Consider the following 14,844-nt stretch of genomic DNA (forward strand, 5'->3'; position numbering starts at 1 on the left):
GAAGAAGCGTTTAAACTACATATTTGTACATCTAAAAATTATCTTGGTCATATTTTATTTATTTTTCTTAATTTTTCTTGCTTGCTAAATTCAAAACTGTTCAAGGAATGGAGAGGAATTTAAATAATTTTGTTCTACACGAAAAACAATGCATGATTGATGATATTTTAAAAATTCTGATTGTTTTGAATCGGCAATTCAGATGCAATGCATAGATACCAGACTGTATTGTAAATAGTTATGCATATTTAAAATTTAGTTTGTATTCTGGCACTTAAAAGTTTTTCATTTATTTATTTTTATAGAACCCTGAAAAAGCTTTTCAATTAAACTTAAAATTATTTTATCTCTTTTTATTTAGTTTTATACTTTATATTAATTTTTTAGAATATTTTTTAGTTAAATTTGAAATTTATTATCGTAATATAATTTTTAATGATACTTTTAAGAAATCCGTATTTATGTAACTATGTATACTTTTATCTCATTTGATGTTTTATTTAATGAAAGAATAAATGACCCAACATTTACTTTTGCTTCATGCATAATAAAAATTGTGGAAAATAATTCTTGTGGTATTGCAGTGAAGAAATGATGTGCACATGTTTTTATTTTGTAGACATAAAATTTAAAAAAAAATATTCCTATAGAATTATCTTTCAACGAGCTGTGCAAATTCTCCATCGTTTTTCTATTTTTTATTATTCTCAGAATATTTAATTCATGTAAATAGGATAGCATAGCATTTTGGCTTAAGTTTAAAGATAAGGCTTGGAAATAATTTATATCAATATTTTTTGAATTTATTGTTATTACTATTTTTAGATTAATCAAGTTGATCATGATGGAAAATGCCCTGTTATTTATGCAGCTACTAAAGGACACCTAGATATCATTATGCATTTATTTCAAAGTGATTGGCCATTGGATGATAAAACCGCACCAAGTTTTTCGGAGGCTGCTCAATCATGTCTAGTTACTTCAGCACTCAATGGTCATGCAAATGTAAGTTCTCGAGATAAAGTTATTAATTTTGTTATGAATGATAACCTGATTGTGTACAGATCTGTTAATAATTCTGATAGCATTTTGGAGATTAGCAATGATTAAGGGCTTGTTTTCCACCTATACAAATCAAATTTTTACTTTAAGAATGTTTTCTAAGTCCTTGAGGAATAAATACATTTAAATATTGTAACTATGGCTATTCAAATGAGTAGTTCATACCATTTTTTTTAATCCATTATGCTTTTAAAATGTCATAGTTATTAAAGTGTCTACCTCTTCATCCTCTAAAATTTATGAGATGAAATTTTTGGTAAATTAATTGCATTAAAATAATTAATATTAATTACAAATTAATTCGAGCAATAATTATAAGAGAACCACAATTGCTCAATGCTTAAGGTACTGAGCTGTCACTTGGAAAGGTCGGAGTAGTCTTCAGTACCTTAGAATCTTAAGGGGTAAAAAAGGGGTAAGAGTTGTGTGCAGTCTTCTTTATCCAAAGTTTTTAGTAAGTTAATTGCATTAATAATTAATATTAATTCAAGAATTAAATCAAGCAATAGTTCTTGCATAACCACAATAGCTCAGTGGTTAAGGCACAGAACTGCCACTGGGAAAGTCTGGAGTTCCGTCTTCAATGACAACTTGAAGCCCTTCTAGCTTGAAATTGATGGATACCTGCTTATCTGAGAAGTTGGAAGGGTAAAGTGCAATGCTGTCCATTGCTACATCACGCAATTGTGAAGTAATAGGAAATAAATAGGACTTTCGTATAATTATCCGTGATTTAAAATTACTGTAGAAAAATCGTACTCTAAAGGTGCAATCTAAAAGTGCATTGGCACTTTTTAAACCTTTATGAGGACTTGTTGTTCAACAAACAATGAAGTCGGATATTAATTTTTAAAATTGTTTTGGTATATAATTTTTAATCCATGTAGCAGTTTAATGAATAATATAAATTTAATATTCTTTAGGTTTGTGAGTTTCTTTTGGACATGCCGGAAGTAAATATCAGTGGCCTGGATGCACTGACTGGCCACTCTGCACTGACTGCCGCAAGCTCTTCAGGTCATTTGCAAGTGTGTAGTGTCCTATTGAGGCGCGGGGCCTCAGTTTCCTCTACAAATCAACAGAAGGACACTCCCCTGTTATGTGCTGCTTCTGAGGGACACTGGGAAGTGGCCGAAAAACTCATGATGCATGGAGCATCCATTGAAGAGACTGATTCATTGGGTAGAACTCCATTAATGATGGCTGCCATTGGTGGACACCCAGTTCTTGAGCTGTTGTTATCTAAAGGTTTCTAATTGTTTAATTTTTTAGCTATAAATAATTTCTTGTAAAAGTTTTGGCCGCATTTGTGATTTCTTAGCTATAAATAATCTACTGTAAGTTTTGGCTGCATTTTTTTAACTCACCTAAATAATGTAAGAGGGAATAAAAATTATCTTAGCTGAATTTTAGTTTTCTTTAAGGCTGCTATCATGTGATAGGTTGATATGATATAGAGAAAAAAAAATTTTTTTTGCTAAAATTTTGTATTTTAAAAACTGACCTCAGTAACGTAATAAAAAGGGGAAAATATTTTTGCTACATTTTATTTTAAACTGCTCTCAGTAATGTTGCAGGTATTAAAAAAATCATTTTAGCAACATTTTAATTTTCTTTGAAACTGTACTGGAAACTTGTTTTAAAATAATAAGTAGCAATTATTATTTTGTTTGAAACTCTCTTAAATGAAGTTATTTGTTTAAATTGATCTCATTATTATTTTAACGCATTGCTTTGTGAAAAAATATTTAAAGCAATGAAAACCGTTATAAAAGTAAAAAAGTCATTAAATTTCTAACAAGTACTATGAAAAGTATCAATACCTTTTAACAATTTTATATCCTTGCCTATAAAAAATACTATAAAAAAAGTATTGATCAAACAAGTGCTATGAAGAGTATCAATACTTTTTTGTAATTTTACAGCCTGGCATTGTTTACTATTAAAAAAAATAATAATTTTGCCTCCTATTTTTTACTTTTTTAACATTATCTTGTATTTTTTCATTGATTATTAAATAAGTGACATAATTTTTTTTATCAATATAAATAATATTTCCATTTTTTTCATTTCTAATTGACTTTTAATTTATTAATCCTAGTGTTAATTTACAATGGTGATAATTTTATTTTGTAAAGAGCCATATGTTCCTTACCCAATAAAACTTATATTCAGCCACTTAATCAGACTTGTTTTTCTGATAACCTCACATTTTAGAAAGAAAATTTAGTTTGATTCAGAGCAAAAATTGTAGTTCTAGTGCATTTTCTTTTAGTGTTTTTATACATTGTGGAACTAATATTTGACTAAACTTTTTATTCAAACTAAAATTTTAGCTCATAATATTTTTTCTGAAAATAAGTGCAAACTTTTTATCTTAAAATCATTAATACTGAAAATTTAAATTGTTGCAGGCGCAGCTTCTGAAGTCACTGATCGTGATGGTATGACTGCACTGAGTTGGGCTTGCCTTAAAGGTCACTATCAAGCTGTTCAGTGTTTACTAAGACATGGATTTGCAGTGAACCTTGCTGATAGAAGTGGCCGAACACCACTGGATTTTGCTGCTTATAACGGAGATCCTGAAATAGTATGTATTCTCTCCTCGATATTTCAAATACAAACTATACTTCAATTGAAGCTCTTGTTCCAAGATAGTGATAAGCCAAATTTTTACAAAAGTAGTATTTTAACATCAAAATGTTCCTTGATATAGGTATCTGATGTGTGCTTCATAAGCTTTGAGAATTTTTACTGGATGGCGATGCGATACCATCATATTTTACTGTCTACATATGAGATCGTAGTTTTCTTCATTAAAAAAGCTTTGTGCAATTTAATGTAAAATGTGGCTTATCGTTATATTGCTAGTACTTCAATGTTGTGTGCTAAAGTTATTAAAAATAACACGGCAATAAATTAATATCAGATATGCAAAGAAATTTATGTTTCTGGATTTGGTAGACCATTTCTGTTAGATTATTGGGCTCTTTAAAATTTTATAAATAGCCAAACCACAACAGCTGAAGTGTATTTGCCCTTGTTGCAAAGTAATGTAAGATTTTTAAATATTTATTGCCATGAATTTAATTTGACTTCATTTTTCTCTCTCATTTTTTAGGTTCAATTATTGTTGGATTCAGGTGCATCTATGGAAAATGTTGATTCAACTGGAATGAAACCACTTGACAGAGCAGTTGGTTGTAAAAATGCTGCCGCGGTTGTCAGATTCTTACATAAAGGGGCAAAACTTGGTAAGTGCTGATTTTTTTCTATTAAAACTTCATCTTGATAAGTTTGTTTTCTTAAATTATTTTATTTATTGAACATATAGCATCTTGGACTGCTTTATTTTTTGAAATAAAGTTGCCTCATAAAAAGAGGGGCTTGGGACAATATATTGATTATCCAAATTGTAATGTTGTTCAAAAGAGTGTTCTATGTAAGTAATCTCCCTGTGTAACTAGCCTGTTATTTTGTGGGAAATCTAAAGGGTAATTTATTGGAAACAATACTAAAGAACAGTTTGACGTAAAAATGCCACCTTTGTAGAATTTCATTTCTATATTGCTGATAAATAATAAATGTGCTTATTTCTGTATTGTTGAGCCCTTTACTTGTGATTTGTTAAGCTGTTGATATTTTGAAACAAGTAAACTTTTACTAAACTAAATGTATATAACTTTATTCAAAATTTAATTTGACCTTCGATTGTGATTCCCCGTTATCATCAATAATGTTGCTAATGGTATAATAATGTTAAAAATAGTGTTGTGCTAGTTTGAAATATTATTAATTTTAATAAGATTGATAATTAGTATTTAGAGCTAGATCAGGAGTGATTTATTTCTTGTGAACACCGGAATTCCAGGTTTTCAACTCATTCTTCTTTGTTTAAAAACCAAGAGCAGGTCATGTGGTTTTTAGGTGAATATTCCAGAATTTCGTCAATCAAAAACTTATAATCTGGCAAAATTTTGAAGCTTTTGGTGAAGCCCTTAAACGATACGTTTACTTACATTCTTCCTCTAATTAGATTATTTTTGTTTGGCAGATTTTGACCATTTCGAATGTTTGAAACTGTACCAGAATCTGCTGGCATTGCAATTCTCATTCAAGCGATTTTAATATCAAACATCAATTTTCGTATTTACCTGATTTAAAAGTTGTGCGTTGCTATTCGTATTTACGAGATTTAAAAATTGTATATTGCAATCCCTATCCACGTGATTTAAAATTCCAATATTGTGATTCCTATTCATACATTGTTAAAATCCAATATTGCAATTAGTTTTTGCGCTTTTGTGATATCAGACATAGATTTTTTGCATTTATATATGAATTAACCTGCCATTACGATTCATATTCACGCAATCTGAAAGTCATGCACCTTGATTGGTTTTTTGGGTTTTTAAAATCCAATATTGAGATTCATATTCGCAGGATTTTTCTAAGGAGTAAGCTTTTCTTAAATTAGTTACTATAAAGATGTAATATTCTGCATTACTGCGTAATTTAATAATAAATGCTAGTCCAAAAAGTAATGTTAAATATGAAACATATAATGGTATTGATATTTTGTATATGAAATTTTATTTTCACTTTGTGTCCTAATCACTCCCTGCTAGATAAAGAAAACTAAATTGCTAATTATTATTATTTCTTTGTTTCGCTAGTGTTCACTAGAAACTCCCTTTTTTTTGCTAGTGTTATTTTACTTCTTTTAAATGTTAATTTTCTATGTGGGCTATTTAGTGTTTATCTACTTTATAATCTCAAAATATGTGTTTTGTACTTTTAGGCTCCAAAACATGGACAATGGCTGAAGGAAATCCAGAAATTCTTGCTTTGCTTTTCTCTAAGCTTCTTGAGGATGCCACTGTCTTGTGCAAAGTAAGTCAACTTAAATGAAAGAAACTAGTTGAAACAATTTGTTTGTCTTAAACTTATAAGAGTCGTGGGAAGATAAAGAGTTTCCCTTTTATTTAATTTTTTGTTCTAATATTCTATATAATTTTTTGTTCCAATATTTCTACAAACAGTTTATTAGTGAATTTCTATGAGGTTTTGGAACTTTTTGCCTATGTTTGCTAGTATAACAATATCTACTTAATCTAATATCTACTTATATTTAAAAATAATAAATCGTTATTAAAATTATTTCTCTTTTGGAAATAAAATTAAATCCTTGGAAGTGCATTAAATTAATTTTCTTCCGTAGTATTTTATAATCAGTATTAAGCTAAAATATCATCTAAAGGTGCATCTATCTCTGAAAAGAGTTATTGTTTGTGCACTTCAGTACACTGAGACTCTGTTGATTTGATTTACACCAAATTTCAATATTTTTACCAAAAATCTTTCTTTTCTTTTTTTTTTTTCTTTTTAAAAGATTCTTTATTTACAATTCCGATAAGTATTTTGTAATATATTTTATGTATTGAAATAACTCTTAACTAAAAAATTAATAATAAAATTTATGTAACCAAATTCAAAAATCAGGGATATTCGATAAAAATATGGAAAAAATCAAGGATTTTTGCCCCTTAAATAAAAAAATTTTTGTAACATTTGTTTTGCAGAGGGGACGTTTGAAAGATGCCACCCACAGGTATCAGTACGCCCTGAAGAAGTTCCAGATGGAAAGTGAGGTAGAAAGAGATCCTAGATTTGTCAAAATAAAGTATCAACTTCTTTTAGGCTTGTCACGTTGTAGGAGAAAAATGGACGTAAGTTTAGTTTGCCTCTTACATATTGTCTGTATACATGATGTAATTTCTTTTTTAAATACTAATTTGAAAATTTAAAGTAGGCTATAGTCTTATTTTTGTCTCAATTTGTAAATTTTTTTTTTTCAATTTGAATGTTTTTAAATTATTGTTCTCCACATAGTTTCTATTTTGATTGAACAGATCATTATAAATGATTACCTTGTAACTCTTAACGCCAGTAAAGCTCATGAGGCCACAGTCAGTGCGATCTCTCTGGCAGCATTCCAACACTGCCAATTAAATTGGTTTCCCACATTGGTAGTCATACTTCGCCTATGTTGTTCTCGGGCCTATTTCTCTTCCTCTTTCCATATGGTGACCTGGTTAATACGATACCATTGTTCTCTTTGGCATGTTTTCTCAATTTGATGCTGATTCATTTCTCCATCCTCTTCTTTTTTACATCTGTTGTTATTGGCTTGGTACTGTATTTACGGTATCCATGTTACTTATTTTGTTCGGTCAGTAAATTTTCAATATTTATTTAAATATCTTGTTTGAAAGGCATCTATTTTGCTTTCCTGCTGCTTTCTTAGCTTTTAAAGTTTCTCTGCCATATAATAAAACAGATTTTATTGTTCATTGAATATTTGTATTTTTAATTTTATGTTCAAACGTTGTGATTTACATACCTGGAAAAGCGTTCTGAAAGTGTTTTTTTTATCCGGCTCCTATCATTGTCGTCAATACAACCATGAGTAGTACTAATGATTACTTTAAGATATGTAAAGGTATTTGTCTGTATAATTTGCTTCAAATCGACAAATAATTTGTTATAAGTCTTACTGTTTAATTTCATCACTTTTGTGTTTCATTCTGTAAGGACTCATTTTTTAGGTAGTTGGTAGATAAGCGAAATACACAATCTTCCTTCAGAGCATCCAAAGCCTTTTTTTTTTTACTCTGTGAAATTTTTTTTATCTTTTAAAGTTATGCAGTGATGACTCAGGGGATAGAGCGTTATCCTTCCAATGAGGTGAACCAGGTTCGAATCCTAGCGATGGCTGGTCAATAAGAATTCTGCATCCAGCTCGCACCGACCGCAGTGCTGACATAAAATATCTTCAGTAGTAGACAGATTATGGGTTAGATTCTCCTTTCCGTCAGGCTGACCATTAGATGTTTTTGTGGTTTTCCTCTCCATATAACACGAGTTAGTTCCATTAGAAAGTCCTGCACAAAAAGAAATTTCTCCCAATACTTGATCCAGAAGTTCTTTTGTCTTCTAAATTAGGACCAAAATTACAAGGCTTTGATGTTGAACATTAGTAGTTGTAAACCTAAAAAATTGTGTTGGCTGTTCAACAACTGCTCTAAAATAAAACGAAATCTTTTAAAGTTGCAATAAATTTCTTACTGCTGTTGATAGGTGATTTTTTTTGTATTATGTGATAAAAACTAAATGGGAAAAATATTAGTTTCAAGTGATTTTATGAGTTTTGAGATAATGTTTAATCAAATCCACTTTAGAGCATTTTTCGTACAGGAAAACTTGTCACTACTTAGATATTAGGATTTAAATAATTTACTTAATGAAATTTTTTTTCCTAAAGTGATATGTTTATTTTGAACCATTTAAGTCTGAGTACATCTGATTTTTGATTAAAATGAAAAGTTTTTAATAGTATTCTTGTAAATTTATTTTTGAAAAAATGTAAACCTTTTTTATTTCTACTTATTTTATTGTTTTTATATTCATTGTGTTAATCTATAAAAAGCTTTAGATTGATGCACCATAATTTTTTATTTTTATTTGAAGGAACCTAAACTTGCTGTTGAAGCAGCTGAACAAGCCATTTCTTTGAAACCCCAATCATTTGAAGGATACTATGCAAGAGGAAGAGCACATGAAGCACTTGGGTAAGTTTTTTTTCTAATTCTTGCTGCAAATTTCCTATTAAAAAAGTATTGAAATGCTCTTTTTTGAAAAAAAAAATTGAAGATGAGTGAAGAAAATATTTCGGTACCCATGTTAAATTTTTTTTGTCTGTTTATTTTTTAGTGAATCATTGTAAATATTTTTATTTTAGTTACGTTTATAATCAAGACCACAAAAATAATACAGTCTCCGCTCTTTATTGCGACCCCCCCCCCCACCATTAACACGACCTTTAAATTATAATGACTGCTACCTGAATTCCTGTTTGCCGTTACATGGATGCAATGTTATTTTTACTTCCATTAGAAGGCCAAACTGAACATTATAGCAACATAATTTTCTCTCTCTTTTTTTTCATTTAATTTCCTGAAAATCACTCCGAAACCGAGGTTAGACATTGTTGTGCTTTCAAAATTAACATTTTCCCATTGATAATGAGTCAATCCATACCAAAAGTCTCAAGAAAACTATTAAAACCACTATATTTTTTGATGTTACCACTCCATAAACATGAAGCATCTGAACAAAGAAAGAAGGACAGGACCTTTCATTCAAAAGAATTGTGAAATAATTGTGATCAAAAGAATGTAATCAAAAGAATTGTGAAATATCAATTACTTACTATTATTGATAATTTGAAGTATGTATTACACCATCATTTAAAAATTTGAGTTTATTAATAGTCATAACCTCTAAAAATTTCATTCCAAAGTGTTTAATATATTCACCAATCATATTTTCCTCGTCAGAAAATAGTATTCTCTATTTCTTTGAAGTGTTGTAAGAGGTGTTTTATTTTGGAATTAAAGCATGTGGTATTATTTGCTTTTTCTTCTTGAATTTATTTTTATTTGATGTTTATTTTATTTTATGAAAGTGGTTCCTCCTAGCCACTGTAAAGCTATATGCTTAAAGAGGAAATGTAAAATTTTAGAGTAACATCAAAATCTCAAATACCTGAATTATTCAAGATCCCGAAAAGCACCTTGTTTACAATAATGAAAAATCCTGATGTAATTCTAAAGGCTAAAGAACAAAATGTTATAATTTCATGACAAGGTTATTGTAAAACAAAATTTTAAGATCTTGGAAACGGCTCATTGACTGACTTAAGTTTACGTGCAATATTAAAAGATATCATTTGAAAAATTGTAATGTATTTTTATCCTTTAATTTACTATACAAAATATTACTTCAACTTTATTGACAAAGGAACTGTGTGCTAATCAGTTTCAAAATTCTATTTCAGTTGTAGTATATTTTTGTCGAATAGTGGTCGAAATAAGTGCAGTATTTACATGAAATACGTAAATATATTCCCTAATTTTATATAGTCGCTTTTAGCTATCTTACATTATAACATCTGTTTTTATTTAGTAATTTTATTATATCAAGCTTACGCTGTATAACATTCCTTGAATAGGTAAAGGTGTATTCATACAGTCTGTAGCAGTGGATGACAATTTTTTTTATTTTTCAAATGGGTCGTTTTTAAATTTTTTCACTAATGGGTCACCTACCTTTTATTTTAAATCACTCATTATCTCAGAATACAGGAAATAAAAACATTATGCAAATGAGATAATTCATTATGCTTTGAATATAATGCCTGGTTGACCAACACGTCTTAAGTTGTGACCACTTTTCTACATTAGTATTTGTATTGGTCATTAAAATAGGGAACAGCAACTTTTCCATTATTGTAATGATCGTGCTAATCCATAGATGACATTAATTTTGTTACGGATTAATTTTAATTTAGCATATTTATAACCTGGTAAGCATATGTATTGCCTGCTTAATTTAAGTGGTATCTCAGTTACGGTTTCATTAGTTTTTTAGGAGCATTCTTTTTTAAAATTTGCAGACTCATTTAATTGCTAATTGTTTCAGATTCAATGAAAATGCCTTATCGGATATCCTGGAAGCGTTGAGGTATGCACCACAAAACCAGGAAATGAAGCGTGCCCTGATGAGGTTAAAGGAACAAATCTCAAATTCATCATCTGCACCCAAAAATAATTACAATGATGACAGCACTCTTGGATTCAGGTGAATATCTTTGAAAAACCCACTTTAAAATCTGAAACATCCCCTCAATTCTTTAAAAATTATATTTATTGTTATTTGATTTCATTATATAACCGGCATAAAACAGTTCACCCAAATCTGAGTGTACCAGTACAAATATTTAACTCTGTAGCTGTGTGTTTTTGAACTTAACCCAGAAGACTGAGGATCTTCTGGACCAAGCAATGAGACAAAATAGCCTTTTTGATGGAAGTAACCCGCATTTGCGTTAAATGGACCTCCCCTAGTTTGCCTGATATCACAGAGATTCAAACCCGTGATCTGTCTACCACTGAGGATATTTAACGTCAGCACAGTGGTTGGTGCAAGGTAGGAGAAGAGTTCGAATCAATTAACCACTGTTGTGATTTGTACTGGGGTCAACTCATTGGGAGGGGAACACTCTACCCCCTAAGTCGCCACAGCTCACTAATTTAATTTCGGAAAATTCCACGCTAATTTCTGAAGAAAACATTATTCCACTAGCAAAATGCTCTAAGAACATGGTGGCCATCCAGCTAGAAAACCTTGTATATCACTATCATGAAATTTTTTTTGGCATTATCATGAAATTTTTTTTACTGGAAAAAACCTGAGAAATTCAGGGATTTTTGGATAAAAGACTGGGAAAATCACAGAATTTTAAAGAAAATATGAAAATTCAAATTTTGAAACCTTTGCTAAATCGCGTTAATGAGACGTTTCCATACGCGCATTTCTGCAATTTTATTTATTTTTTTTTTTTGGGTTTGTCAAATTTTTATCATTTTTAATATTTAAAATTAGGCTGGAATCTGATAATATCGCGATTCCTATTCTCGCGATTTTAATATCAAACATTGATTTTCGTATTTACCTGATTTAAAAGTTACTCACTGTGAATCGTATTCACGCGATTTAAAAATTTTACATCGCGATTCGTATTCACGTTATTTAAAAATCCAATACCTCAATTTGTTTATACAAGTTTGGGGAACCAATATCGCGATTAATATTCACGCAAGTTTAAAATCCAATGTTGCTATTCGTATTTACGTGATTCAGAAATCGAATATTGCAATATGTATTTTGGCGTTCTTAAATCCCATGTAATGATTCAAATTCATGCAATTTTTTAAATCCAATATCACGATTCTTGTAAGAACTAAATTTTTTCCTAAATTAGTCACTATAAAAGTGTGACATTCTTAATCAGTAGATAATTTAGTTATAAATCTTAGTTTAAAAAATTATATAAAATATTAATAGTAATTAAATTGGGTATCTTGTTAATGAGTTTTTGCACACTGTTCAATTGCGTGTTCGAGTTGGCAACTTTCAAGGTTTTTCACTTAGCGTCACAATCACCTCTGCATATGTTTTTCTTGCTGGTAAACTTTTGTAATTCAAGTATACTTTTATTAAGCTGATATTCTTTTATAACTCAAGTAAAATTATAATTTCTTTTTGTTCTTTTTATTTTAAACAGTGGCCCAGACACTTCCCAGCTAGATGATCTTGGCTCCACAGAAACTATTGACAGGCTGTGCAACTTGACTTTAAATCTCGTCGAAGATTTAAACCAACTTAAAGATAGAATGCAAGACAGTGGATGTGAAAGTATTCATTGATTTTTTTAGAATGAACTTGATATTTATTGCATTTAACTTCACACAGTAACTCCTGGTGCTTGCAAAGTTTATTTTCAATCAAAAACTCATCTTTTGTTCTTATTTGTAAAAATACATTTACATATTTACAGTTGTACAAGGGGTGGCTACATTTCTTCATGCAAATACTTTTAATGTGGTGATCTATAAATGTAAAATTTTCTTGAAATCCTTTTTCGAGAAGTATGTAATAAGTTATATTTATACATTCAATAAGTCTTTAATTTGTATTGCACATGTTTTATGTACAATGCACTAAATAAAAATATTTATAGTACCCTAATAACTTATGATTCAGTGATCGGATTATCACATAGTAATGTTGCTCAGTCTTTATGGTTCAAAGGTCATGACTAAAACATGCTAAATAGTTTGTGCAAATGATAATTTAACTTATTAAATTAGACTTTTTCTGGATAAACGTACTTTTTCTCCCAAGGATTTCGATATTTTTTACCCTTAAAATAAGGAGTGGTTGAAATATAGCAAAATTATTGTACCAATAGTTAAGGCGGTATACTGTCGTGCAATTGAAAAATCCACGTAAGGGACAAAAAATTCAAAATTGAGATTTTTATATATTTGGCATTATTGTAAAATTAGCTACATACTGCAAATTTTTTTTTTCAAAAATAAATTTTGCTTTAGTAGTTTTTTGAATTTCTATTTTAGCGTTCATAGCATTAGCAATGGAAGAGAAATAGTTGTTAAGCCATTTTTCTCAGAGTGAGTCGTGAAGAACTTGTGTTGCTTTTTCAATTGCACGGCAGTATTTTGATCATAACTTTAGACCCCTTAGTGCTAATTAAACATTTCGTGAATTTCGTCATATTTTTACATTTTAATTTTTAAAGAATTAGTCCTCCGATTCCCTTCATTACATTTTAGAATTAGATGGATAGAGTTGGCGTAAAAATGCGCATACCTTACAATTCAAAATATTTTTGACAATTTGTAAATTTAATAATAAAATATAATTAATTATAAAATAATATTTTTTATAAAATTATCTTAGCATGAATAAGATATTACAGTAATTTTTTTTTTTTTTGAGTTCTCTCTAGTTGAGTTATTTTTTAAGATTTTTTTGAGTATCTTCTCTATGGCTAAAAATACAATGTTTAGCATTCTCGCAATAGCCTGTTAAAGACTAGAAGGCTCAAGCAAGCTAAGACTCCACAATTTCGCTACCAGCGCCATGATTATGTGTATAACAACATGGTCAATAATATACGCAGGCCACCTTTATTCAACTGACAATCTGGTTCTTACTAATCTGAAGTTGTGTGGGCTTCAAGCCACTATTGAGGATTGGATTCCAGTACTTTGCAATGACAGCTCAGTGTCTTAACCACTGAGTCATTGTGGCTCAAAATTAACATCATGAGCTTAAACTTTCGAGTGCTCACCTACCTCAAGTATTGGAACCATCTTTTCCAGGTTACCATTACCTCCCATATTTTAAGGGTCAAGAATTAGAATCGGGGAAAAAGATATACTTTTATTTGTCGAAAGTACATTTTTGTGTCTCATTTTGTAATTTTCAAGTGTCATCTGCACAAACTAATTAATAATAAGGTTAGGCTCTCGTACCACCATTAAGTTCAAGACATAAAAATCCTATTTTTAGATCAAAAATTAAGTTGTTTGTTTTATTTATTGCTTATGGTACATATATTTAACTCAGGTTTTTTAAAACTTATTCTTACCATATCTATTTATGAATCCTTATATGGTAATGCAGTAATATAATCTAAGATTATAAATAACCTATGTTACAATATGAAATTAAATTTTTATTTTGTTAAATTTTTACACCTAAAATTTCAATTACATTAATCCAGTTTGAATATCATTGAATGAAAGGTAGTAAAAACATGATTATAAAAATATTGTTTGGTATAAATAATCATCAAAAAATGTTATGCAATATGGTTAATTCAAAATATTTATTCTATTCAGATATATACTTCTTTGAATGTATAGGAAATTTTTTCTAAAATGTTTAAAGAAACGGCTTCAGTCATTTGGCCATCCCTATAATACGGTATACTCTCGATATCTCAAAGTTGAAGGGATGCTTAAAATTTCAAGATAGCAAATTTTGGAGATAACAACTTCAGAACTAAATATGTTTTAAAAAGTAGAGTCATAAAACATAAGAATAACTATTATTAAATATGTAAGTAATGATAGATGTCTAAATACAATAATGATAGTTTCACTTTTAAAAGTAAAAAGAAAACAATTATGTATTAAATAGAAAATAATTGATTTACAATAAACTTTCATTGTGAAATTTCCGAAAGAAAAATCATTTTCTATTTTGAAAAAAATTCTGCATGGCAAGGTTCTGAGAAGAATACTCCAACATAGAAATTCAGGCTGACATGAGTGGATATATAATGCCAAG

General features: G+C 29.4%; 1 protein-coding gene across 7 annotated transcripts in view; it reads left to right on the forward strand.

The window, feature by feature from the left end:
• Positions 1 to 12,477, forward strand: part of rols (zinc-RING finger and ankyrin repeat domain-containing protein rolling pebbles) — a 105,082-nt gene extending 92,605 nt beyond the window's left edge. For all 7 annotated transcript variants that reach the window (XM_087160663.1, XM_087160665.1, XM_087160666.1 and 4 more), the window contains 9 exons: positions 826 to 1,005; positions 1,986 to 2,310; positions 3,477 to 3,652; positions 4,184 to 4,316; positions 5,864 to 5,955; positions 6,645 to 6,791; positions 8,593 to 8,693; positions 10,606 to 10,764; positions 12,251 to 12,477. In XM_087160663.1, the coding sequence (XP_087016789.1) occupies positions 826 to 1,005; positions 1,986 to 2,310; positions 3,477 to 3,652; positions 4,184 to 4,316; positions 5,864 to 5,955; positions 6,645 to 6,791; positions 8,593 to 8,693; positions 10,606 to 10,764; positions 12,251 to 12,392 (1,455 nt within the window). In that variant the 3' untranslated portion in view covers positions 12,393 to 12,477. The remainder of the gene's footprint in view (positions 1 to 825; positions 1,006 to 1,985; positions 2,311 to 3,476; positions 3,653 to 4,183; positions 4,317 to 5,863; positions 5,956 to 6,644; positions 6,792 to 8,592; positions 8,694 to 10,605; positions 10,765 to 12,250) is intronic.
• The last annotated feature ends 2,367 nt before the right edge of the window (positions 12,478 to 14,844 follow it).

Source organism: Parasteatoda tepidariorum, chromosome 4 (assembly GCF_982258835.1).
Source record: "Parasteatoda tepidariorum strain Cologne lab strain chromosome 4, Ptep-v5.0, whole genome shotgun sequence".
Classification (NCBI taxonomy): Eukaryota; Metazoa; Arthropoda; class Arachnida; order Araneae; family Theridiidae; genus Parasteatoda; species Parasteatoda tepidariorum.